Below are 24,013 nucleotides of genomic sequence, written 5' to 3'. Positions count from 1 at the left end.
ACGCATGGTGAGGATGGGTCACACAAAAAGCTGTACAACAACAAGAAAAAAAAAAAAAGACAAAATACCGTTGACCGTTAAAGCTTGGCAACGACAGCCACTTTACAACAACAAAGGAAGCGAGTCCATCAGCCCATTATGGACCCAGGCCATGGCCAGGTACCTAATTAGTTGGCAGGCAATCTAGCCTGTGGGATTCTGCAGTGGCAATTATCCCTCTGTAATTTGTACCTTGGTACCAACCCGGCGCACCCTCGAGCTGCCCCTTTGCAAAGTCCCTCGTATTGTGCAGAGGGAGATTTTGGCACCACTTTTTCCATAACCAGGCTCGCCGGTCGACCAAAGGCGAAAAAGAAAAGCAAAAGGCAGCCAAACAGATTGAGTTGCGCACGCACTCTGGCCCCCACTTTACCAGGAACAAACAGACACCTTCTTCCCCACCCCGAGCGGTGGGCCAGGGTGGGATATGAGATGGGGCAGCTATCATGATGATATCAATGGCGGATCAGGGTTTCCCGTTCCCGCGCGGCGTAAAGGTCGCATTCGTCCTTGGGGGTGGTCACGGAGTATAAGGACGTCCACACCCTCTTTTTCCAGCAATGTTCCGGCCAGCCTAGGTCTTCTTTTGTCCTTACCAACACGGCTCAGTACAGTTCAGTCTCTACACTCGCTTTTCGGCTCGCTTCACAGACCCCATACCTCACTCTTTCGGTACGGCCTGTTGACAGCTTGTTCTACGCCCAGACTTGGACTCGTCTGTTGGAACATAAATAATATTCTTATATTTATTGATACCTAAAGTCGTTCATTAAAACAACAAGATGCGCTCCGCCATCATCCTCGCCGGCACTGCCGCCCTGGTGGCCGCCCACCCCAAGCCGGCTGGCACCTGCGACGCCGACAACTGCTACCGCGACGTCATCAACCCCAAGCACGGCGAGGGCGTCGCCGTCAGCCTGTGCGAGAACCTCCTGGGCCCCAAGCCCTCGGGTCTGCCCTCCGTGTGGATGGACGCCTGCCAGGCTGACGGTGCCCGCATCTCGTCGGCTTGCTCCTGCGTCCTCCACTCGGCCACCAAGACGGCCTCGTCTTCCACGGCCGCCGCGACCCTGCCCCCGGTCTCGGCCACCGTCACCAGCGCCAGCGCCAAGACCACCACCACCGCTGCCGCCGGAGACGACGAGGACTGCGATGAGGATGAGTCTAGCACCTCGCCTGCCGGCTCTGCTTCGACCACCGGTCCCGCCGCCACCGGCCCGGCCGTCTCGACCACCGGCCCTGGCGTCCCCACCAAGACCAGCTCGGGCGCCGTCCCCACCGCCACTGACGATGAGGGCTGCGACGAGGACGAGTCCAGCACCTCGGCCTATGCCTCGGGCACCAAGGCCAGCTCGGCCGTTGTCTCCTCGGCCACCAAGGCCACTTCTGCCACGTCGGTCGTCATCTCGCTGACCACTGCCACCGGCAGCACCGCCACGGCCACTGGCCCCGCCGTCACCGGCCCCGCCACCAGCGGCTTCTTCAACTCGACCGTGAGCGTCTCGCGCCCTGCCACCAGCGGGTTCGCCAACTCGACCATGAGCCTCTCGCGGCCCCCGGTCGCCGTCACCACCTCGTCGGTCAAGCTGACCACTTCGACCGTCTACACGACCGACGTCCACACCGTGACGGCCTGCCCTCCCACCGTCACCAACTGCCCTCTCAAGGACAAGACCACCACCGTCGTCACCGAGGTGGTCCCCGCCTACACCACCATCTGCCCCGTCACCGAGACCGGCCCTGCTCCCACTGGTCCCGCCGGCGGTAACGTCCCTGTCCCTACTGGCCCCGCTGGTGGTGCTCAGCCCTCGGGTGCTCAGCCCTCGGGCCCTGCCGGCGGTGCTCAGCCATCGGGCGCCCAGCCCACTGGTCCCGCTGGTGGTGCCCAGCCTTCCGGCGCCCAGTCCACTGGCCCTGCCGGCGGTAACGTCCCTGTCCCTACTGGTCCCGCTGGTGGTGCTCAGCCATCGGGCGCCCAGCCCACTGGTCCCGCTGGTGGTGCCCAGCCTTCCGGCGCCCAGTCCACTGGCCCTGCCGGCGGTAACGTCCCTGTCCCTACTGGTCCCGCTGGTGGTGCTCAGCCATCCGGCGCCCAGCCTACTGGTCCCGCTGGTGGCGCCCAGCCCTCCGGTGCCCAGCCTACTGGTCCTGCCGGCGGCGCTCAGCCTTCTGGTGCCCAGCCCACCGGCCCCGCTGGCAACGTCCCCGTGCCCACCGGCCCTGCCGGCGGCAACGCTCCCTCGGTCACCCCCTCGGCCGACCTGACCACCGCCACCGCCACGTCGACCCTCTACACCACCAAGACCCGCACCCTGACCCGCTGCAAGGCCGGCACGCCCAACTGCCCGGCCGAGGACCAGACCACGTCGGTCGTGACCGAGACATACGCCGTCTCGACCACCGCCGTGCCCGCCACGCCCACCGCCGGCTTCCCCGTCGTCTCCAAGCCTCCCTTTGCCGGCGGCAACGGCACCGTCCCCTCGGGCACCGGCTCGGTCGTCAAGCCCTCCCCCGTCCCGGTCCCCACCAACTCCCTGGTCAAGCCCGCCCCTGTCCCCGTCGGCACCCCCTCCATGGTCAACCCCGTGCCCGTCCCGGCTGGCACCAACTCGGTCGTCAACCCCGTGCCCGTCCCGGCCGGCACCCCCTCCATCCCCCAGCCCATCAACAACGCCAGCCCCTCGGGCACCGTCCCCAAGCCCAACCCGGCCGGCAACAACGGCACCGTCCCCGTCATCCCGGCCAAGCCCTCGGTCGTGCCGTCGTCGCCCGCCAGCCAGCCCCCCGCCGGCACCTCGCCCGCTGTGCCTGTGGCCACTGCCGGTGCCAGCCACGTCGTCGGTGCCGGCTTCGGCATGGCCATCGCCGCCGCCTTTGCCGTCTTCTTCCTGTAAAAAAAGAATCAGGGGATTTCAAAATCTGTTTGCAAATTTGTCTGGGTGCTCTGGTCTTTTTTGGCTTGAGTGCCCCGACAAGAAAGGAGAGTGATATTGCATGACATAACACTTTGACAAGACCACAAACCGAGTTTCCTTTGTTTTTTTTTGCTTTTACTGGTTCAAGCACAAAGCCTGGCTTTTCCTTTTTTTTGTTGTTTCTACAAATTCATGACATAAAAAATGTGGTAGAATACGGATATTCTCACTTGGTCTGGGGATCCTGATATTACGGGTTTCCTAGTGTACACATTTAATTCTAATTCTTTGTACATATTACCTGGCTGCAAAGTTCTTGTTGTTATCGAACCGAATCGTTTCCATCTTGATCCTGCCCCCACAAGTCGTCGCCTATTCTCACGTCCCCCCGCCTCCTGACCTGCACCTCGACCGCCTCCCCGGCCTCCAACGCATTTACCAAAACCCCTGACCGCCCCGTAGTCGTGTACAGCACCTTGACCCCCCGTCTGCGCAGCACCCCGACCACGTCCGCCAGGTACCGCTCGCTGTCCCGGCCGTCCAGCCACTGCAGCCCGTCGACCACGCAAAAGAAGGTCGCGGGCATGAGGCCCAGCAAATCCCCCATCAACACCACCACCTCCTGCCACGTCCCCGTCGTCCCGTCCAGCCGCGCCAACCGCCCCGACGACATGTCGACCGCCGTCTCGAACTCGACCAGCAGCAGCTCCACCATCTGCCGGATCAGCGCGTAGGCCAGCGCCAACGCGCCCCGCACCTCGGCCGACAGTCGCCCCCGGCCGTCCCGACGCAGCTCGCAAAAGTACGACGCGGTGGGGATGGCGCTCCTGTCTGCAAGGTCGACGAACGCGGCCGCGAGCCGGGTGAGCGGGTTCGCCAGGTCTCGCGCCTCGACAAACGGCCGCCCCGCCAGCCACAGGGGACCACGCTCCCGAGACGCCGTCCAGGCGCTCAGCGCGGCGAGCGTCGACGCTTGTACCGTCACTGGGGAGTTGGACAGATCACCGGGCAGGCGGACGCGGGTGCGGTCGAAATAGTCCTCGTAGACTGCCGTGTGCAACGCCACAGCGTCGCGAGTGCAGGTGGTCATGGCCGGGGTGGTGGCCCGGGTTTCATCCCTGGATAGTTCCCCAGCGTCTAGTCTCCGCGGGCTCAGCAGCTCCTGCTCCTCCACCGCCCCTCCAACTGCACCACCCGCCCTGCCCCATCCGCTCTGTTCAAAATACCCCAGCCCCGTCTGCACCAGCTGCTCCACGATACAGCGCGCCAGCTCCTTGGGATCCGCCCCGGCCCTGGCGGCGAGCTGGTCCCTCGCCTCGCGCTGCTGCCTCTCGAGCCGGTGGGCCAGCTCCACCTGGGCCCTCTGGATGCTCCTCAGGCCGACGCGCTGGTCGGCCCGGATGGCCTCGACCGTGACGCGGGTGACGCGGCCCTCGACGCGGCCCGCCTGCGCCGCCAGCCGCGCGACCCGCGCCGCCAGCGCCTCGACCTTGGCCACCTCGGCGTCGAAGCGGTCCGCGAGGCTCGAGCTGAAGGAATCCAGCAGCCGCCTGCGGCGCCTCTCGCCGATCCAGTCCATGACGCCGCCCAGGAACAGAAAGACGTGCGCGTACAGCTCCGCCACGAGCCGGCGCGTCTCGTCCGTCGCAAACAGCTCCAGGTCGGGCTGGACGCGCGCCACGGCGTCGTTGATGCGGCACAGCGAGTCGGCCAGGCCCTCGGCGACGTGCTCGTGGTTGACGCTGGCTTTCACGATCGCGCTGAGCGCCCCCGCAAACACCGACACGTACTCGTTGCCGTCGGGGAGGAGCTTGAGCAGGTCGCTGTGGCTGTCGACGGTGCCGCAGAAGCGGTGGAACAGCCGCCGGACCTTGCCCGTGCGGCTGTCGGCGTGCGTGCGCTGCTTTTGCCAGGCTGTTTGCAGCTGCGTCACCGTGTCGATCACGCCGTCCATGGTGGGTTCGGTCTGGGAGAGGGCCAGGCGGTCTTGGACCGGGCAGTTGGTTTGGAACTTTGTCCATTTCTCGCGGAGTTTTGCCGACTCGACCGAGATGAGCTCGGTGAGTGGATTGCTTGGTGAGATGCTTTTGATGCTTTTTAGTTTGGATGGTTTGGTTCAAAATGTTGAATGTTTGTTCCCCAGCGTCACTTACTCTTGACTAGTTCTAGTGTGCGACGGAGGTTCGAAAAAGGCTCTCCAGTGCTCTGGGTACAGCAAAGGGGGGTCTTGGTCCTCTGCCCTTGCTTCCGCCGCAAGAACCGTCGCAAGCTGTGAAGACGGGAGCCTGTCTTGGACCTCGTCGCTGTACGAGCGGACGAGCCTCCTGACCTCCAACGTCTCTTGGGTTGGAGGCATTGTTTGACTGCGATTCGCAAAGATTATTCAAGAATGCAGACTTTCAAGGATGCAGACTGCAGTCGAGTCGAGCTGGCCTGTTGCCGCAAGCTGACTATCATGAACCACTTTTCCATGCATTAAAGATTTCCCCTTGAGCCTTTCTCCACCCCGGGATTGTCAGCTGCCTGAGCGGCCCAATCATACCTGCTAGTTTCCACATCTCTCAGGCCGCTTGCAGACCGGCTGCATACCTCTGGGCCTGGCCCGGAGCGGGGTATGTCGTGTGTAGTTGTGTGCTGATTTTATTTATCACCATGTCGGTAACGATGAATGTAGTTTTTCATCTCATGAGTGTGATCACATCTGACCCTACTGCCTCTGACTTGCTGATTTGATTATTTGATTATTTGATTGATTGAACCTCCCCTTCGCGTCGTGGTCCCCGCGCGCAAACACAATTGGCGACATCTCGACCATAGCTTGCAGACTCAAAGCAGTGACAACCTTTGCATTTTCAGACCCTCCAGATACCCACTCATGGCCACTCAAACGCAGGTAGAGCAGACCACGGCACCCGGGGAGGGGTCGCCCGACGATGGTCCAGCGTCGAGCCCAGCCCCAGGCAACGCCCAGTCCACCGGCCCCGGCAGCAGCCCTCGCATCGGCTACGTGACCGAGTACAGATGGAGACAGACGGACCTGCTGATATCGTCGCACGACACCAAGAGCCCGCCCGCCAGCGCCAACCAGGACGACAGGCCCGCCTTCGAGGTCGTGCAGACCTTCAAGCGAGACCACCAGGTAGTCGCCGCGGACGGCACGGCCCACAGCGCCGTGACGCCGTCTACCAACAGCGTCCGGCTCGTCTCGGCCCAGCTCCGCAACGCGCTGCAGAACGTGGTGCGCTACTACCCGGACCAGGACCTCGGCGGCGACGTCATCGAGATCCAGGAGCCCTACATGATACTGGTGCACCACTACGACGAGCTGCGGGGGTTTGCGGATCGGTGCGACGAGGCCGCGGCGCGAGAGGGAGGCGCTGCCGGCGGCATCTGCGAGAGGGAGGTCGACGCGCCCGCGCACATTCGTCTTTTGCTCGGCTTCCTCGACGACACGCTCATGGCCGAGATCCGCGTCGAGCAGGAGAGGAACAGCAGAGGCCTCTTCACCTGGCAGTGGGCCTGGCTGCGGCTCAAGCCCGGCGCCTTGATGTTTCGCGCGTACATGGGGTCGGGGGGTCGAGCGGAATCCCCCGTCGGCACCAGCTGGAGCGCCGAGATTGTGCATTCCGTCCAGGGCGGGACGCTGACGAACCCGCCGAGGGACTGGTCGCACTCTTGCTGGCGGCTGGAGCTCGGCGAGGGTCCCGCCATCCGTCGCGTCATGGCCACTGGCTCCCTGCCCAAGTTTGACGGGGAGGCCAAGTCCAGTTTTCTCAAGTTCATTCCCGACATTGACAACATCACAGAAGAGGTGATTATGCAGGACCCCATCGCAGCGCGGCTGCTTGCTGCGGGAAAGGCCTACTGGTCGCTCCTCGTCAAGAGTTGCATGCAGTACGATGGGCCCTTGGCCACATTCCCTTATAACACTGTAAGGAACCGAGAGTGGGTCTGGCGAATTTAGTGAACACTGAACAAACCAGAATCGTTATTGACCAAGACTTGAATCACAGCTCAAAGGTTCAGTCATGACCGACATCGAGGCGTACATTGAGAGCGAGTCGTTTGACCCTGCACGTGCCGTTGTGGGCGACATCAGGGAGTGGGTTTCGGATTGCAGCTGCTCCGTGTGCAAGACTGGCAAATCGCGGAGACTAGCAGGGGGATTCAGTGCAGCGAAGTACGATCAATTAGACCTGAGCGACAGGTTTCCCACTGGTGACCTGGAAACTAAAAAGGATCTGGTGGCTTATCTTCTTTTGCCCGAGGAGATACCTGCCTATGTGTTTAGGACCCGCACGTGGGGTAAGTACATACCTAGTTCACTTGAGTCTTGATTACTGCACCGCCTTGATACTCTGCACTTTTGCTTCTGGCAGAGAGACGGAAAGTCACTGACCGTCACGACTCACGATAATCCTGGCCAAAATCTTACCCTTGACAGAGAAACTATGGACAACCAAATTCTCCCCCGCCCAGTTCAAAGAGGACATGATCAACGACCTGGTCATGGAAGACAAGCGCTTGCAGACGCTCAAGGCCTTGTCCAAGTCTTTTGTGCGGGAAAACAAGATGGGCAGGCCGATGAAGGTCGCCCATCAATGGTCCGCAGACTTTGTCGAGGGCAAAGGCAGCGGCTTGATCTTTCTCTTGCACGGCAGCCCAGGGGTGGGGAAAACCTTTACGGCAGAGTGCATCGCCGAGTACGTAAGACGACCCTTGATGGCTCTGACATCGAGCGACATTGGAACCGATCCGATCCAGGTCGAGAGAAACCTCGAGAGAAACTTCAAAACCGCAACGAGCTGGGGAGCGGTGCTGCTCATCGACGAGGCCGACGTCTTTATGGAGCGACGTTCCACGCAGGACCTGGTCCGCAACAGTCTAGTGGCTGGCAAGTGCTCCCCCCCCCGCCAAGCTAAACCTGGGCTTTTTCCTCTGGCAAGCCATCTCTGACAAGCCATCCCACATCCAGGCTTCCTCCGCGCCCTCGAGTTCTACCGCGGCATTCTGTTCCTGACCACCAACCGCGTCGGATCCTTTGACGACGCCTTCATCTCGCGCATCCACGTGCAGCTGCGCTACCCGCCCTTTAAAGACGAAGAACGCCAAAAGGTGTGGCGGACCTTTATCTCCAAGCTCCAGCGCGACCGCGGCGACACCATGCGGCTCAACCTGAATGCACAAGAGTATATCGAGGGCAAAGAGATCCGGGACTTGGAGTGGAACGGACGGGAGATACGGAATGGCAAGTTTTCAAGTTTTCAAGTTTTAGAGTTTTACGACGAAGCATCGTCTCTTGAATAGAGAGAGCTCAAAGAGACTGACTCGAATTCCCAGCTTTCCAAACCGCCGTCGCCCTCGCCGAGTTCGAGTCGGAGCTGGACGCCGACGGCAGGATCGTGGTCAAGCACGACCATCTCAGGTCGGTCGTGGAGCTGTCGCGCGACTTCAAGAGCTATCTCAAGGATCTGCACCAGGGAGACGAGGCGAAGCGTGCGCTGAGGTATTCAGAAAGGATGGACAGTCACGATGGGAGTAGGAGATGAGGGTCATTTTGTGACCCGCAGAACGTGTACGGTGTACCCCAAGAGGATGAAAGCTCACACTGCAAGAGAGAAGCCCCCCCACAATTTGCTTTTACTTGGCGGGGGCAGGACGGCGGTCATGTCCGAGGACGCAAGGGATGTCATACTGTTGGTTGTGCTTCTGCAGCTCTGCTCGGTAGCAGCAGCTCGAGGCACAACCAATTACCAGGGCCGCACGGCTAATCACGCATCATGTGTGACAAGATTTGCCAAGTGGATAACAATACTAAGCAACAAACAGGGCCATGACTGATGGGCCGAGAAAAGGGATGAGAAAACAAACGTCGCCGTGTCGTCACTTTTTCACACCAAAGGACAAAGCCCATTCGGGGGGAAAATCGAGTACTGGTTTATGCCGGGATGGCAACAATGGCAAAAGTAAGGTGCAGACACCTAAAAGCAACTCGAGATGCACATAAAGAGCATCTCTACGGTCGGGTCGCCATTGTTCTTTGCCTTGCCCTACCTGCTTTGCAGACGACACACACACACCCACAAAAACCATCCAAACAAAATGGCAACAAACACATGCACGACCTTTGTCATGGCCGGCCCCACCGCCGACGACGGCTTCAGTCCCAACCTGCTGGCGCTGATACAAGACCACGCTCACGAATTCTCCGCAGCGCAAATCATCCTCATCACGAACGGTCTGCTGATCCTCGCGGCGACCCTGCTGCTGCACCACCTCGCCGCCCGAGATCCAGCCCCGGATCCCCTACATCGGCCACGTCCTCGGCGCCGCGACCAGCCACACGGCCTACGCGCAGCGCCTCAGCGCCGCGCACCCGACCAAGCCCGTCGCGACCTTGCACCTCGGCGCCACGAAATGCTACGCCGTCTTCCACCCGGCCCTGCAGCACGCGCTCATGCGGTCCCGCGCCGTCAAGTACGACGAGTACCCGCCGGGCGCCGTGCCGGCCGGCTTCGGCGTCGACCCGCGCGTCATGGCCGTGCTGAGCCGGCCCGACCTGGCCGCGCGCTACATGCACGAGGCCGCCGGCATGCTGGGCGGCGAGCCGCTGCGCCGCATGGAGCGCCGCGCCTTTGCGCACCTGCAGTCGCGGCTCAACGCCCTGCCGCGCACCGCCGCCACCGCCGACAGCCTCTACGTCTGGCTGCGCGACGCCATGAGCATGGCGACGGCCGAGGCGCTGTTCGGCGAGCACAACCCCTACCGCACGCGCGCCGCCGCCCGCGACCCCCTGTCACTATTCCGCGACCAGTGGACCTTTGAGCGCAGCCTGGGCCGGCTGCTGCTGGCGCGCGGCTCGGCGGCGGCGCGCGTGCTGGCGCCCGCGGGCTGTCGCGCCAGGGACCGCGTGCACGCCGCGCTGGCGGGGTACTACGCGGCGGGGGAGGAGGCGCAGGGCGCGGCGGCGGTGGTGCAGGGGCGCGCGGCGCTGCTGCGGGAGGCCGGGCTGAGCGCGGCCGAGTTTGCGCCGCACGAGATCACCGCCATGCACGGCGCCACCAGCAACACCATCCCGACGCTGTTCTGGACCGTCGCCAACGTCTACCTCTGCCCGGAGCTGGTGGCCGAGCTGCGGGCGGAGCTGGAAGCCGCGGTGGAGCTGGCGCCGCTGCCGGGTGGAGCTGCAGATGCCAAGCAGCTCGTGCGCATCCGGCCGGCCGAGCTGGAGTCGCGCTGCCCCCTGCTGGCAGACTGCGTCCGCGAGGCGCTCAGGCTGTCGAGCCAGTGGATAGGCTGGCGGACGACGCACGCCGACGTGGAGATCTCGGCCGAGCAGAGCCCCGACGGCAGGCCGTATCTGCTCAAGCGCGGCGTGCAGGTCATCATGCCCGCCGGCATCACGCACCGGGCGCCGTCGGTTTGGGCAACGGCCACAGCGGACCCCGAGTCGTCCAAGGACGGCGGCGGCGGCAGCGTGGAAGAATTCGATCCGCGGCGGTTCGCGGCGCAGTCCAAGCACAAGATCAAGTCGACCAAGGGCGGGCTGGGCTACGTGCCCTTTGGGGGCGGGCCGTATCTCTGTCCCGGGCGCAACTTTGCCAACCACGAGATCTTGGGCTTCGTCGCCGCGCTGGTGCTCGGGTTTGACATTGTGGGGCTGAAACGAGACAAGGTCAAGATGCGCCCGGCCAGGATATACGAGGTGAGTGCAAAGCCGGCCAAGGGAGGCGATGGTGGCAGGGTGCAGATACAAAGAAGGAACAACTGGGAGCATGTGCAGTTTGAATTCGTATTTGCAAACTAGAGGGTTGCTTAAAACCATTGAGAGCTGTCCTGGGTTGTATACAAGTTCATGAGGTTGCTTTCTCATCCATGACCGCTATGGACCATGAGATGAGGGACAGCACCGGTTGGAGAACTGGGTCCTCTTTTCACAATTGTTTATACACTTCTATAGTGTAAAGTCGTTAAACCGGCCCAGCAAACACGACTCTAATACAAAATCTAGATCTCAAGTGAGATAGGCTAGGAAGAGTGACAGGGGCTTTGACGTACGTTGCACAGATTCGGTGTGGTGGGGGGGGGGGGGGGGGGGGGGGGGTCGGTCCCGAGGGTACAGAGGTCCCTCCGTACCATCACTGGGCCCTCAGTCGTAGGAGCCGCCGCTACCAGCTGCGACAGGCAGGCGACCGAGGCCAACAGAAACGACCTGAGACAGAGCATATTGCCAGCGAGAGGGGAGTCGTTGTGAAGGTTGGTAGAAAAAAGAAGTGTTTATATTGATCAAGTGTAATGTCAAAAGAATCCCAGTGTTTTTCTCGATTAGCGTGACGAGAAATGAGATGCTAGACTGATGGGTGATAATTGCTCCCAGCAGGCAGATCGCGGCTGCTTTATATCACCAAGAAATCGAGGATGCTTTACTGCTCAGAGTCAAACTAGCATGAGCCCGTGTCATTTCTAAAAACCAAGCCAACGATTAAGTTTTTGTGTGAAACCTCAGCCACTAGAACATCGTTTCGCTGCGTTTATCAATTGTTTCCAGATTCATATACGTGCAGAAGATGGTGGGACCGTGAATTTACATCGATGGAATCTGAATCAAGCGCTGGCCTAGATGGGAGAGAATGAGTCGGTATACTTGCAATTTTTGCTTCGAATCATGTGGTGCCGAAGAAACAAGTTATCATCACGTTGCTAGTGTTTTTCTTTGGAGTATAGTAATTTCTGTAAAATGTGTCAGCTCAAGTTTGGATGAGCATCCGTCAAGCGTAGGTTTTCACTATATCGAACCGCTACTTGTTGCCAGTGAACATTCGAATCAAGTGCATCATTTGCCGGCACGAACACACAAACCACCACATCACCTCTGGCCGCATTGTTGCTGTCAACGAATCCGTATAAAAGAAAACCCGGCAAATCCAACGGCTTTTGTAGAACCTACGATCAATTCACACCAAAACCAGATAGCACTCACAGGTCCAAAACACCGGGCCTTGCAGGGAATCCGTACACATTCACAGTCCCAAAGCACAACGAGAATGGGAGATTCAGAGACCGTTCTCATAGGCGTTCTCGTTCCCGTCGTCGCCGCAAGCATCCTCCACCATTCATGGGTCAGACCCACCTTTGTTAGCGATTCACACCCAAACACACCAATAAGCTTAACAGCTGAAGAATTTTCGCCCTCCGGGCGCTGGTCGTCATGGCCTCACCAGAGGTCTCAAACCGCCGCGCGCGCCCGCAGAGCACGCCGCAGGCTTTGCCGCAGGGCCAGGCCGAGTCGGGACACGTATCTCTCGACACGCGCACCGCTAACGCGCCTCAGCCGGCTGGCCGCGGAAGGTACTCCAGCCTCCCGGCCCTGGCCATCAAAACACTGCAGCAGGAGTTGGAAAACGTGGAAACAGTCGGCAGCTGGCTCGAAGAGGTCTTTGCAGCCAAGCTCGAAAGTTTACAGGCCCCGGAGGACGCCGCGCTTAGGAGAATTGTTTTTGAACTTGACGACGTGATCAGCGGCTGGTTCCTCAGTCGCACCCTCCCTGAAAAAGAGCGTTCACGCTCCCCGTCGCGTTCGCCGACCAGTTCCAGCGAAAGGCGCAGCATTTTAATTACGAGGACGGGCACGGCGTCGTCGGCCTCTAAAGGCAGAGGCACGCCCACTAACAAATCGGTCACATGGGCCGAGCGAGCCGCCACGCCACCAGCGGCGGCCCCAACGCAAATTTTAACCCCGGCCACGCGCTCGTACCCGATACGTACGACGCCCGGCAATACACCTGACAGCTCCGCAACTCCCTCCCAATCGGGCCGGGACCGCTCCCAAGCCCCGAAACGTTTGACAGAACAGCCGTCCAACCGCATCCTGATCCGCGTAAATGACAAATTGCGGATGGTGACGAGGGAGCCATACGCGGTAACGACCAAACTGGCCGAATTGGTCTCGGTGCCACACAGTGAAATCCCAAACGCCAAGCGTACCCCCACGGGCTGGGGTGTTACGGTGGCCTCTGAGGAAACACGGCAAAAACTCCTCAACCCCAGCGCGGTCAAGGCCATTATGGACGCATTGGACGCGCGGGAAGTCACTGTCCCGACAACCTGGCACACATACGCCGTCTCTGGAGTGCCCCGAACGCTCAATTGCCTGGACGGAAGAAAGGACGTACATAAGGTAATCCAGGAGGAGATTACCGTGGCAGCAGGCCAGCAGCCAGTCAACTGGTATATTTCCAAACATGGTTACGACCCACATACGGCTGAGGGCACGTGGATAGTGTCCTTCCTTTAACCCGTAAAACCCTTTCAGCTTTTTGGAGTGTCGAAACGTGCGCGGAAGGTTGAAAAATCACGCAAAATTACACACCACCACGACGGTTGCCAGGGATATTGCGAAATACGTCGCTGCGTACGGCAAGCGCGTTGCGGCATATGTGGTGAAGCAAAACATGCGACAGAGGAAAAGCCGTGCAAAGCAGCCCCCAAATGCGTCAATTGCCACGGCCATTTCCCATCCGGATATAAGAACTGCCCTGCCCGACCTTTAGTGGTAAATGGGAAGTTTGAACGACCTTCACAGCGTAAATTAAAGGGGATCCGCAGAATCGGACGTGCCAACCGTGCCGCGATTATCAACGACCGGGCTGAGGCGGCCCGCCGAGAGCCAGCACCTGCAATCCCGGTCCTAAACACCACATCGCAGCATTCGCAAACCTCGAGCTCCCGATCGAGCATTTCAAATAAAAGAGCGCGGCCATGCGAGGCGGCAGGGGCGGACATCCGCAACTTCCTGCAGGCTGAACAGGAACGTGTGCACGACGAAATCGTTTGGGCAGCCGAAATGGAGGAAGACGCAGCGGCTGCCGAAATCTGCCCCGCTGATGTAATAGACTTGGAAGCAACCCATCGATCGATATGACGAAATACTCGCTCGGCAATATGCAGCGGGAATGCCTCGACGTAGTTTGGGCCAACGTAGGTAAAAGGATGGGTGTGCATCTGAGCCTATTGGAGTTGTGCCACCAGAGAAAAGTGGACCTGGTTAACGTTTAAGAGCCATAGTGCGGGCTAAATACGACTACACAAACGCACCCGGGCTATAATGCTTTTGCGCCAGTGGACGAATGGCACGCCAACACTTACGAAGCCATGACTGGGCTCCGGCCCCGGGTGCTCACCTACGTCAAAAAGGGGGCCGCCCTAGGGGCCACACAACGACGGTTACCGCAGGGCCAAAATACGCGGGACGTACTCTGGCTCGAAATTAACGGAATATTGTTTATTAACGTATATAGGGCTCCGGGTACTGAGGCCGCGCTGGAAATGGTATGCAATACCGTGCCAAATGGACCCACGGTGCTAGGCGGCGATTTTAACGTAGCGGCTGCTGCATACCAGCCGGGCCGCGCAAACGCACGCGGAGGGGATCAACTGACGGCATGGGCGCAAGCCCAGGGGATGAGTTTTACAGGAAATATCGGCGTGCCCACCCACCGCGACGGGGGTTTACTGGATATGGTCTTTTCCAACCTCCCCAGCACAATAACTGTGGTTGACAGCAGTCTTTACATAGGCTCCGACCACGAATCCCTTTATACCACGCTGCGGACGCGCGGCGCCCCCCGCCCGGAGGCGGTCAACGTTTCGGTTAGGGACGACCGGCTACCAAAGTTCGCGGAGCTACTTGCTTTTGGCATGCAAGATATGCCGGACCCGGGATCCGCGGCCGATGGCTACGCATTGGACGCGTGGGTAGCTGAATTTACAACTTTATGGGAGCAAGTGACGTGGGTCGTGGGTACGCCGGCGGGAAAAAGGGACAGCTCGGCTCCCTGGTGGACCGAAAACTGCCAGCGGCTCTGGTCCGAATTCCAGCGGGTTAAACGGAGCGCTGTAAATAGGGCAGACGCCTCTGCCGAGGAAAAAGCCTATACGAAAGGGGTGCGGGCCGCGAAGCGGGAGTACTGGAGGCACCGGATCGACCAACTGCGCGACGATAAGGATTTGTGGAATATGGTGGGCTGGCTGGGAGCCGGACCACGCCTCCGGTCCCCGCCGCTGGTTATTAACGGCGAGCAAGTGAGCGAGCCTTTAGCAAAAGCGGAAGCACTGCAACGGGAGGTGCTTGGCCGATTTTCGGCGGAGGATGACCTGCAGGGAGACCCCTTGGAGGCCTGGTCGGCGGACGAGGCTAAAATCCCTTGGGACACCCAGGTTAGTGCGGAAGAGGCGGAGCGCTCCTGCATTGGGGTTACGAGCACGTCCCCGGGCATCGACGGAATGACCGTCCGGCTACTAAAAGCCGGATGGGCTTCGTTGGCCGAGCCGGTGCGCAGGCTCTACCAACGTTGCCTGGAACTCGGACATTTCCCAGCGCCTTGGAAGAAGGCCGAAGTCGCGATGCTACCGAAAACGGGGAAGAAAGACCGGAGCAGCGTTCGATCCTGGCGGCCTATAGCCCTCCTCTCCTGCATCGGAAAAGGCCTCGAGAGGCTCGTTGCACGCCGGATAGCTTGGGCCATACACGACAACGGGCTCCTTAGCTGCACCCACGGCGGTGCCCTACCCAAACGATCGGCGACGGATCTGGTTTGTGCCCTCGCCCACGATATCGAGCAGGCTTTAGCTCGCGGGGAGGAAGTTACCCTTGTCGCATGCGACGTCCAAGGCGCCTTCGACGCCCTCCTCCATGGGCGATTAATACGGAAAATGCGGAGCCTTGGGTTTAGTAAAATGCTCCTCAGGTTCGTGATTAACTTTCTAAACGACCGCCAGGCCCGAGTCCGGCTGGAGGGTACGACCACGGGCTTTAGGCGGCTTGGGTGCGGCACCCCGCAAGGGTCTCCCCTTTCCCCGATCCTATATATGCTATATTTGGCGTATCTCGTCAAAAACGGTACGAAGTGGCGGTTGGCATACGCAGACGACGTGCTTACATGGAAATCGTCACCCTCGTTGGAGGAAAACGTACGTTGGCTGGAAGATAAACTCCGGGATATGCACGAAATTGCGGCGGAAGAGAAGATCCATTTTGCAGCGGAAAAGACAGAGGTGATCCATATCACTAAGAAAAGGCACGGTCGCAACCCGGAGTAGTAGTAGTAGTAGTATTAGTTAACGCCGGGCTCGGCCCGGCTTGTTAGCCGGCCGTTAGCAACCTCCCGAGGGGTATCTCGGCGCGCGTTCTATCTTCTTTATTTACACAGGGGGAAAACAAGGAGGGCAGAGGCGGATCGTGCCTGACCGGGTTCGGGCCCGGTCCTGCTTAGGGGGTTAGTTCACTGACGCGACCCCGTGCCTAAGGTGCACGGAGGGTTCGTCTGACGGCTTGTGCCGTGAAGTGTGGGTGAAAAGGCAGTAAGTCTATTCCTCGTCAGAGTTCGAGTCGTTTACGATCGGTGTCCCTAGGCGTAAAGTGCGTTCGTGGCGCGCGGGGCGCTGGCGGGCCGCTCTGGGGCGGGCGCTGAAGTAGTTGGTGGCTATCGAAAACGCCTGAAAGCTTGTCGGTTGCCCGAGGCTTGTCTGGAAGAATTTGCGGCGTTGGGCGCGGTCTGGCGGCCCGACCGGCCGGTCGTTGTCAGGCCACGGCCAGTTTCTCCACACCGCCCGCGAAAAGCGGCAGTGCACCGGGTGTTCAGGGGAGGTCCGCTTCCAGCACCAGGCACACGAGGTGTTTGCATCCTGGTGGTTGAAACGGTCATGGTAGGCTTTGAAATCGCCGTGGCCGGTCCTCATGGCCAAATAATGGCCCAGTAGGGGTCTTGGCAAACGCAGTTCCTCGGGCTCCTTTCTCGGTGTGTATTGGAATTTCCATTCCCTATATGCGGGGGACCGTTCACAGAGTTCTTTACGCCACCAGTCCTTCTCTATATTCGAAAGAATGGCTCTGAGGACCGTGCCGGCACCGCTATACGTGGTTTGCTGAGCCCTCGGGTCTGGGTCCGGCGGTCCGGCGGAGCCGGCCTTGGCCAGCTCGTCAGCCCGGTCGTTTCCCGGGATTCCCTGGTGCCCAGGGCACCAACGGACCCGAACCTCGGTACCTTGTTTTCGGAGTAGATCGACAAGGTTATGGGACTCCAGAAAGGCCCATTGGGACGAACGCGGCGCGTCGCCTTTAAGACCCCAAATCCTTGCATTTCCTACAGTAAACTATAGTCACAGGGTTGGACCAGACCCTCTAACGGACAGGCCAGCTAGAGCCCTCCTAGTCGCTGGATACCCAGCCTGCCACGTAAATACAAGGTTTGCACCTTAAGCCTACCGCATCCACAAAAAGGCCTCTTGGTAGACCGACGCGCGCATCCGTCCTCTCCGGCTAAAATAGCGTCTCTTCCGCCTAACATGCCGACGACATCATCTGCCCCGGTGTACGTCCCTAGTGCGAGTAGAAAGCTTCGAAAAGCCGGCGACACCCCGTACATGTCCATCCACAGCTTAGTCCCCCGTTGGTTCCTGGGCTAGCCCAGCGCCACAATGTGGACATGAATGCAATCGAGTTCTTCCCGTCCTCCAGACCCGGCGCAGATTCCCAGTGCGAGTGAGAAGCATGGGGCGCCTCAGTCACACTATTCCACCACGGCCCACCGTCCACGGGGTGTACCAAGGGTGCGAACCAAGGCCGTGCCCACGTTTCTTGCTTCCCGTTACCCAAAGCCGTCTCCAGCAATGGGCCGACCACGTCTTGCTGTCGGGACCCTTTGGAGACTGCCGCGCCGGCACAGTGCTTCCGGTCCACGTACAACTAACCAACCCCCGTAACGGCACTACCTCCTCGCTGCAGGCAATCCCAGAAGGTGTGAGGGGGTGAGAGGGTGCCCTGTCGATTCGAAGAACCGTCGGGTGGTTCTCAGCCTAATTTCCCTTTCTTTTAAACCGTATTGTCTAGCCTTCCGGGGAAGGACGCCTGCCTTTCCGGCTGGCAAAGTTTTTTTTGTGCCACGCTGGCTCGCATCGCGAGATTGGGCCTTGTCTTGTGCGCCTCTATGCGGGTGGCGCGCCGAACCGCCGATCGGACTCTTCCTTCACCGCGATCAGTGGAAAACTCGTCAAAGGGGAGATCTGTCGATTATACATGGGTGTTGCGAGGAAAGGCGTTCCGTGTAGTGACGGTGCTTAGGGCGACAGGTTGAAGAGTTTTTCGTGTGTGCGCGCCTGTTAGGGCTACAGGCGGAAGTCCCGCGCAAACGTTAACAGCATGGTCCGTGCGCCCATACTGAAAATTTTGTGTACGGGAGAGAGTTGGCCACGTGGCCGAAAGGGCTGCCAAAGCAATGGCGGTCGCTGCCCACCTCAAGAGCTTTGGGGCAGTAAGATACGGACCGCCTGCGGCTGCACTTCGCAAGGCAGCGGTGGCATGCGTGGGTTCCTCGGCCACCTACGCAGCCGAGGCATGGTACAACCCAGCGCACAAGCAAAGAGGACTCCTCAAAGCATTGAACAAACCGCTGGTTTTAGCGGCACGGGCAATCCTCCCGGCGTATAAAACCACCCCCTCGTCCACTGTTCTCAGGGACGCAGGACTACCCTCGGCCCGCGTCGCGCTGGCCCACACCCGCCTGAAATACGGCGCCCGACTAAGGCTCGCGGACAAGGGGCACCCCCTTGTCAGCCGCCTGCGTGAAACACCTCGTGCCCGCAACTCGGGCCATTCGGCCACGACCCTGCAAACGGCTGCACAACTTCTCCCGCGGATCCGGAGACTGGAGTTGCGCGCACCTCGCAATGCCCCGGATTCTCGCACTGACCCCACCGGAGGAGTCCCGAAAGAGGAAGCGGCCCGCCGCTTTATCGAATGGCTGGACATGGTATCACCTGACGATATCGTGGTATATACGGATGGTTCGGAAAAACACGAAAACAACTGCGTCCAAATAGGGTACGGATGGGCCGCTTTTAGGGCGGGCCTGGAATTTGCCGCAGGCTCCGCATCTATTACGCCGGAAAGCCACGTTTTCGACGCCGAGGCAATTGGCGCCCTAAAAGGGCTACAGGCGGCAGCCAAGGCCCAGCCAGGCGCCCGGATTTGGATTTGTGTGGACAGCACCTCGGTTATTTGGGGTCTTAGAGGCGACGCGCCGCGTTCGTCCCAATGGGCCTTTCTGGAGTTCCATAACCTTGTCGATCTACTCCGAAAACAAGGTACCGAGGTTCGGGTCCGTTGGTGCCCTGGGCACCAGGGAATCCCGGGAAACGACCGGGCTGACGAGCTGGCCAAGGCCGGCTCCGCCGGACCGCCGGACCCAGACCCGAGGGCTCAGCAAACCACGTATAGCGGTGCCGGCACGGTCCTCAGAGCCATTCTTTCGAATATAGAGAAGGACTGGTGGCGTAAAGAACTCTGTGAACGGTCCCCCGCATATAGGGAATGGAAATTCCAATACACACCGAGAAAGGAGCCCGAGGAACTGCGTTTGCCAAGACCCCTACTGGGCCATTATTTGGCCATGAGGACCGGCCACGGCGATTTCAAAGCCTACCATGACCGTTTCAACCACCAGGATGCAAACACCTCGTGTGCCTGGTGCTGGAAGCGGACCTCCCCTGAACACCCGGTGCACTGCCGCTTTTCGCGGGCGGTGTGGAGAAACTGGCCGTGGCCTGACAACGACCGGCCGGTCGGGCCGCCAGACCGCGCCCAACGCCGCAAATTCTTCCAGACAAGCCTCGGGCAACCGACAAGCTTTCAGGCGTTTTCGATAGCCACCAACTACTTCAGCGCCCGCCCCAGAGCGGCCCGCCAGCGCCCCGCGCGCCACGAACGCACTTTACGCCTAGGGACACCGATCGTAAACGACTCGAACTCTGACGAGGAATAGACTTACTGCCTTTTCACCCACACTTCACGGCACAAGCCGTCAGACGAACCCTCCGTGCACCTTAGGCACGGGGTCGCGTCAGTGAACTAACCCCCTAAGCAGGACCGGGCCCGAACCCGGTCAGGCACGATCCGCCTCTGCCCTCCTTGTTTTCCCCCTGTGTAAATAAAGAAGATAGAACGCGCGCCGAGATACCCCTCGGGAGGTTGCTAACGGCCGGCTAACAAGCCGGGCCGAGCCCGGCGTTAACTAATACTACTACTACTACATAAACGCCCGCTCGCTCTCCGCAAACAGCCATGACAGGGGAGCGGTCGGGGGTGGCATGCAACCTTGGGACTGGGACGCGGACGCCCGAACAGGTTGCGAAGGGGCGTCAGGGAGATATTACCCGACGAAAAGATGAACTGTAGTAAGGATTGCCTGGATTGTCGGGAGAACGTGGAGAGCCTGGAGGATCGGAATAAGCTGGAGAGCCTGGGCTGTGTAAATAAGCTGGAGAGCGTGGAGTATCGGGATGAGCTGGAGAGCCTGGAGTGTGGGAAGAACCTGGAGGGTCTGAGATGGCGCCAATTTCATATTTGTTGCCAGGATTAACAACCAGGACATAACGGGGAGGACTCCCAGGAGGGAGGGCAAAAGAAGCGGCAGCAAGAAATGTAGTGGTCAAAAGAAATTCAAGCTGCATCGTTGCGAGTCGTCTATAATTGTTATCTTAACGTTGCTAATAATGGTGTAGTAAGGATTGCTGCCAAGTGCTTCTGCAACTCTAGCCATTATAACCTCCCTGGGCGAAACTATTAAAGAAAAGGAAGAGAACAGGCCAGGACATTAACAGTACAAGTGGCTTTTCGGTGGAGAAAAAAGAAAAAAGAAAAAAAAAGGAAAAAAACAAATTAATAAGAATTACTCTAGTGGGAGGGGTAAAAATCAGTCCCCCGGTACACTGTTCGCTGGTATGGACTTGTGGGCTTTGCCGGCTTCGGTAATAGTTTTGAACAAAAAAAAAGTATATTCGGTGATTTCCGCGGACAATTAAGTTAATAAAGGCCCACGTCAAAGCACTGGTGAAGAATTTAAAGCTTATTTCACTCGACTTTTTTCAGATTAACAAAAGTTATAAATAGCTTTTTCATAATTCGTTTTTGTTAAATATATAAAATATAGGAAGGTTGGCTATTAATCCCAAAAATGCCAAATTCAAATTAAATGGCGGGAATTCTTTTATATTACGGTCGTTTGTAGGCATATAATTCAATCGTTTTTAAAAAAAGAAAATTAATAAACTAAATCTTTTTTCCAGGTTTGGAACATTAAAATTAATACGGAGGGCTGCGGTTTTATAATTACGTATTCCGGGCTATTTTTGGAAAATGGAAATGTTATAACAGTAAATTTTATTTATATAATGACCCAATTAGTAAAACACCGGTCATTTTTAATATAATATATACAATTCGGCGTTTCTGTAATTATAATTTTAAAACTTTTATTAATTCGTTTTACCCCCGCCCCTTGCATTAATATAAACCAATTGTGGCGCGTTAATCCATATATTTTTGGGCCATATATTATAATGGCATTATAATATCGTGTGAACAAATCCCTCCCCTATCAACATACGTTTATGCGTGGGTTTTCATCAATTTAACTGTTCGCGAGGAATTTTAAATATTTGAATTTATTCTTTTGTAAAAAAAAAGAAAAATATTAACGTTGCGTACCCCCTGTTCGGCACCCCCCCTGTTCGGCACCCTGAAAATCTAACAACGAAATGCCTACTTTTATAAACTGATTTAAATATAAAATTATCAACGGACAAAAATACAATCGTTTTCACGCTTCTCCGGTTCATTAACCTCTTCTTCATCAGCTAAAGGTTCCAAATTTTCTATATCATTTTCCTGCAATCCAATAATGTTCTGTTTGTTAACCAAAAGCTCGTTTGGATCCGGAACCACCCTCCTCCTTTTAACCGGCCGTATTGCCTCCAGTTGTGCTTCCAATAAGCTGATTTTTTGCTGGGCGCTAGCCAAAAGGGTATCTTTGGCTTCGAAGCTTTTTTGGACTTTTGCAAATAAAAGACGTGAAGTAGCGTTGGTTTTGTTGGATTGGGAAAGTTTTTGCAGTTGAAGTCGGATATCTCGGGTCGTTTTAGGGGTTTTCCAAATAAGTAAAGACGGGTCGTTAATTTTTTGGGCTGGGCTTTCCGGTGTTTTATCCCTTTGCAAACCGTTGTTTTTATTTTTTATAACGTTGGCGTTGCTATTTTCTAACAAAAAAGGGCTTAAAAGTGGTTTAACCAAGTTTACCGGCCATAACCCCGTTGTACGCCAACCAGATTGAATGGTTTTTGCTATAAATGCTTTTAATCTGGCTTTTCGATAACAAAGTAGGAAATTTCGTTTTCCAATAACTGTTAAACAGCAAAATTGGCTAACAAATCCAAGTTGACGTCGATAAGCTTCTTTTAACGGCCCAAAAACCGATAGATCCAATGGTTGAAGAACGTGTGACGAATGAGGGGGTAAATATAGGAGTTGAATATTATTTTGCAAGCAAAGAAGCATAAATTCGTCCGTTATATGTGATCCATGGCCATCCAAAACTAATAACCGCTTTTCAGGGGTTAAAGGTTGGGTATACGGAATAAACACCTTTTTTAACCATTCGATAGCCGTTTGGTTATTTGTCCACCCGTTTTCGGTTGCATGAAATTGCCAATTATCGAAAGGGCTTAAATCCGTGGGAAACCATTGTTGTTGTACGTTTTTTCCCTTAAATATAACGAGGGGAGGGAGGGCAACGCCCGTAGCCGATATACATTCGATTATAGTCGTCCAACCACGCGTTCCGGGCTCTTTTCGTTGCAACGGCCGGATCCCGTTAAGCCCTAATACTAGGCCATTAGATCCTTTGCCTTCCATTATACCGGTTTCGTTCATATTCCAACGGTTTTCCGGTTTAATAGCGTTAATAACCGGGTTCGTAATATAAAGCCACCAAGATTTAATTACCTCCGTAGTAGCGCCATTAACCCGGGCGTTATCTATTCGACGGGGCCTTTGGGTTTTAAGGATTGGATAACGAGCCAAAAAACGAGTTATCCAACGTTTTCCAAGGCCTTTTGTCTCTCCGGCGGCTTGAAGAATTCGTTCGGCAAAAAAGCGTAATTCTTGATGCGTTGGCGGAAGCCCTAAAGCTGTTTGGGTAAGTACCCAATCAGCCAAATGCTTTTCCTGCTCCGTGGAAAGCCTTTGAAAAGGGCTTTGTGCTTTTTTATAAGGTTGAGAACCTTTAAGTCGACTTTGAAGTGTAGACCTAGGTATTCCCCATTTTCGGGAGGTTTTTGCAATTGGATTGCCATTATTGACGTCGTTAATTGCAGATATAAGCTGTTTTTCAGTATATTGCTTCATTGGAAAATGGAGAATTAAAATCAGAAAAAAGTAAATCCAAAAGTGACAGATTCATCGAGATATTTATAATAGAAGTTGGAGGATAAAAATAAAAGTGTTGTTATTTTTGGGTGCCGAACAGGGGGGGTGCCGAACAGGGGGTACGCAACGTTATCGTTCCTGGAAAAATTAGGATGGAGAAATCGAAAATCCAAGCGGTAAAGGAATGGCCTCAACCACAGAACGTAAAAGACGTTCGGGCATTCCTCGGATTCGTGAACTTTTACAGAAAGTTCATTAAGGGATACGGCGCGATTGCCACCCCATTGACCAACATGACCAAAAAAGATTTAGAATTCCAGTGGACGGAATAGACACAACAGGCCTTTGAACAGCTACGAGACGCAGTAGCCAGAGAACCAATCCTCAAGATACCAGACCCAACGAAACCTTTCGAAGTCGAGACCGACGCATCGGATTATACGATCGGAGGACAATTTAGTCAGCGAGACGAAGAAGGACGGTTGCATTTTTGCGCCTTCTTCTCACAAAAATTACATGGACCAGAACTCAATTACCAAATTTACGACAAAGAGCTTATGGCCATTATTCGAGCATTTGAAAAATGGAAACCACAGTTATCCGGAACTAAACACGAGGTGTTAGTTTACACGGACCATAAGAACCTAACCCATTTCACCACTAGCAAAATGTTGAACAAACGACAAATCAAATGGTCAGAATTCCTGTCAAAATTCCATTTTAGGATCATCTACCGAAAAGGAACAGAAAACGGCAGGGCCGACGCCCTCAGCCGAAGACCAGATCACGAGAACATAGTGCC

General features: G+C 56.9%; 6 protein-coding genes across 6 annotated transcripts; 4 read left to right on the top strand and 2 right to left on the bottom strand.

Moving 5' to 3' along the window:
* Positions 1 to 821: 821 nt before the first annotated feature.
* MGG_10865 (uncharacterized protein) lies at positions 822 to 2,933 on the top strand (the record flags this gene model as incomplete). The annotated part of the gene is made up of 1 exon (XM_003713268.1): positions 822 to 2,933. One exon carries the CDS (start codon positions 822 to 824, stop codon positions 2,931 to 2,933), a length of 2,112 nt encoding a protein of 703 aa, XP_003713316.1.
* A 238-nt stretch (positions 2,934 to 3,171) lies between these two features.
* MGG_14097 (uncharacterized protein) lies at positions 3,172 to 5,410 on the bottom strand. Its single transcript, XM_003713267.1, has 2 exons — positions 5,108 to 5,410; positions 3,172 to 5,038 (listed from the first exon to the last, which is right to left on the bottom strand). Exons 1-2 carry the CDS (start codon positions 5,308 to 5,310, stop codon positions 3,277 to 3,279), a joined length of 1,965 nt encoding a protein of 654 aa, XP_003713315.1. The 5' UTR covers positions 5,311 to 5,410; the 3' UTR covers positions 3,172 to 3,276.
* A 112-nt stretch (positions 5,411 to 5,522) lies between these two features.
* Positions 5,523 to 8,503, top strand: MGG_14098 (uncharacterized protein; the record flags this gene model as incomplete). Its single annotated transcript, XM_003713266.1, has 5 exons — positions 5,523 to 6,885; positions 6,968 to 7,259; positions 7,399 to 7,836; positions 7,930 to 8,202; positions 8,295 to 8,503. The coding sequence occupies exons 1-5, from the start codon at positions 5,830 to 5,832 to the stop codon at positions 8,501 to 8,503; spliced, it is 2,268 nt and encodes a 755-aa protein (XP_003713314.1). The 5' UTR covers positions 5,523 to 5,829.
* Positions 8,504 to 8,911: 408 nt separating this feature from the next.
* On the top strand, positions 8,912 to 10,761 carry MGG_14099 (uncharacterized protein; the record flags this gene model as incomplete). Its single annotated transcript, XM_003713265.1, has 2 exons — positions 8,912 to 8,920; positions 9,250 to 10,761. The coding sequence occupies 2 exons, from the start codon at positions 8,912 to 8,914 to the stop codon at positions 10,759 to 10,761; spliced, it is 1,521 nt and encodes a 506-aa protein (XP_003713313.1).
* Positions 10,762 to 17,331: 6,570 nt separating this feature from the next.
* Positions 17,332 to 18,195, bottom strand: MGG_15503 (uncharacterized protein; the record flags this gene model as incomplete). Its single annotated transcript, XM_003713264.1, has 2 exons — positions 17,332 to 17,679; positions 18,028 to 18,195. Coding segments are annotated over 2 exons (516 nt in total), but the record flags the coding sequence as incomplete, so codon positions are not given.
* Positions 18,196 to 20,173: 1,978 nt separating this feature from the next.
* MGG_15502 (uncharacterized protein) lies at positions 20,174 to 20,575 on the top strand (the record flags this gene model as incomplete). The annotated part of the gene is made up of 2 exons (XM_003713263.1): positions 20,174 to 20,327; positions 20,511 to 20,575. The coding sequence occupies 2 exons, from the start codon at positions 20,174 to 20,176 to the stop codon at positions 20,573 to 20,575; spliced, it is 219 nt and encodes a 72-aa protein (XP_003713311.1).
* Positions 20,576 to 24,013: the final 3,438 nt, after the last annotated feature.

This window comes from Pyricularia oryzae, chromosome 2 (genome assembly GCF_000002495.2).
Source record: "Pyricularia oryzae 70-15 chromosome 2, whole genome shotgun sequence".
Taxonomy (NCBI): Eukaryota; Fungi; Ascomycota; class Sordariomycetes; order Magnaporthales; family Pyriculariaceae; genus Pyricularia; species Pyricularia oryzae.
Note: the sequence above shows the minus strand (reverse complement) of the source record. Positions and strands in the feature narration are given on the sequence as shown.

Excerpts from the sequence above, each read along its gene's own strand:
- MGG_14097 (XM_003713267.1), bottom strand. The coding sequence starts at position 5,310 with ATGCCTCCAACCCAAGAGACGTTGGAGGTCAGGAGGCTCGTCCGCTCG. Across the intron at positions 5,039-5,107 it reads CACACTAGAACTAGTCAAGA|CATCTCACCAAGCAATCCAC; the intron begins GTAAGTGACGCT and ends AAGCATCAAAAG.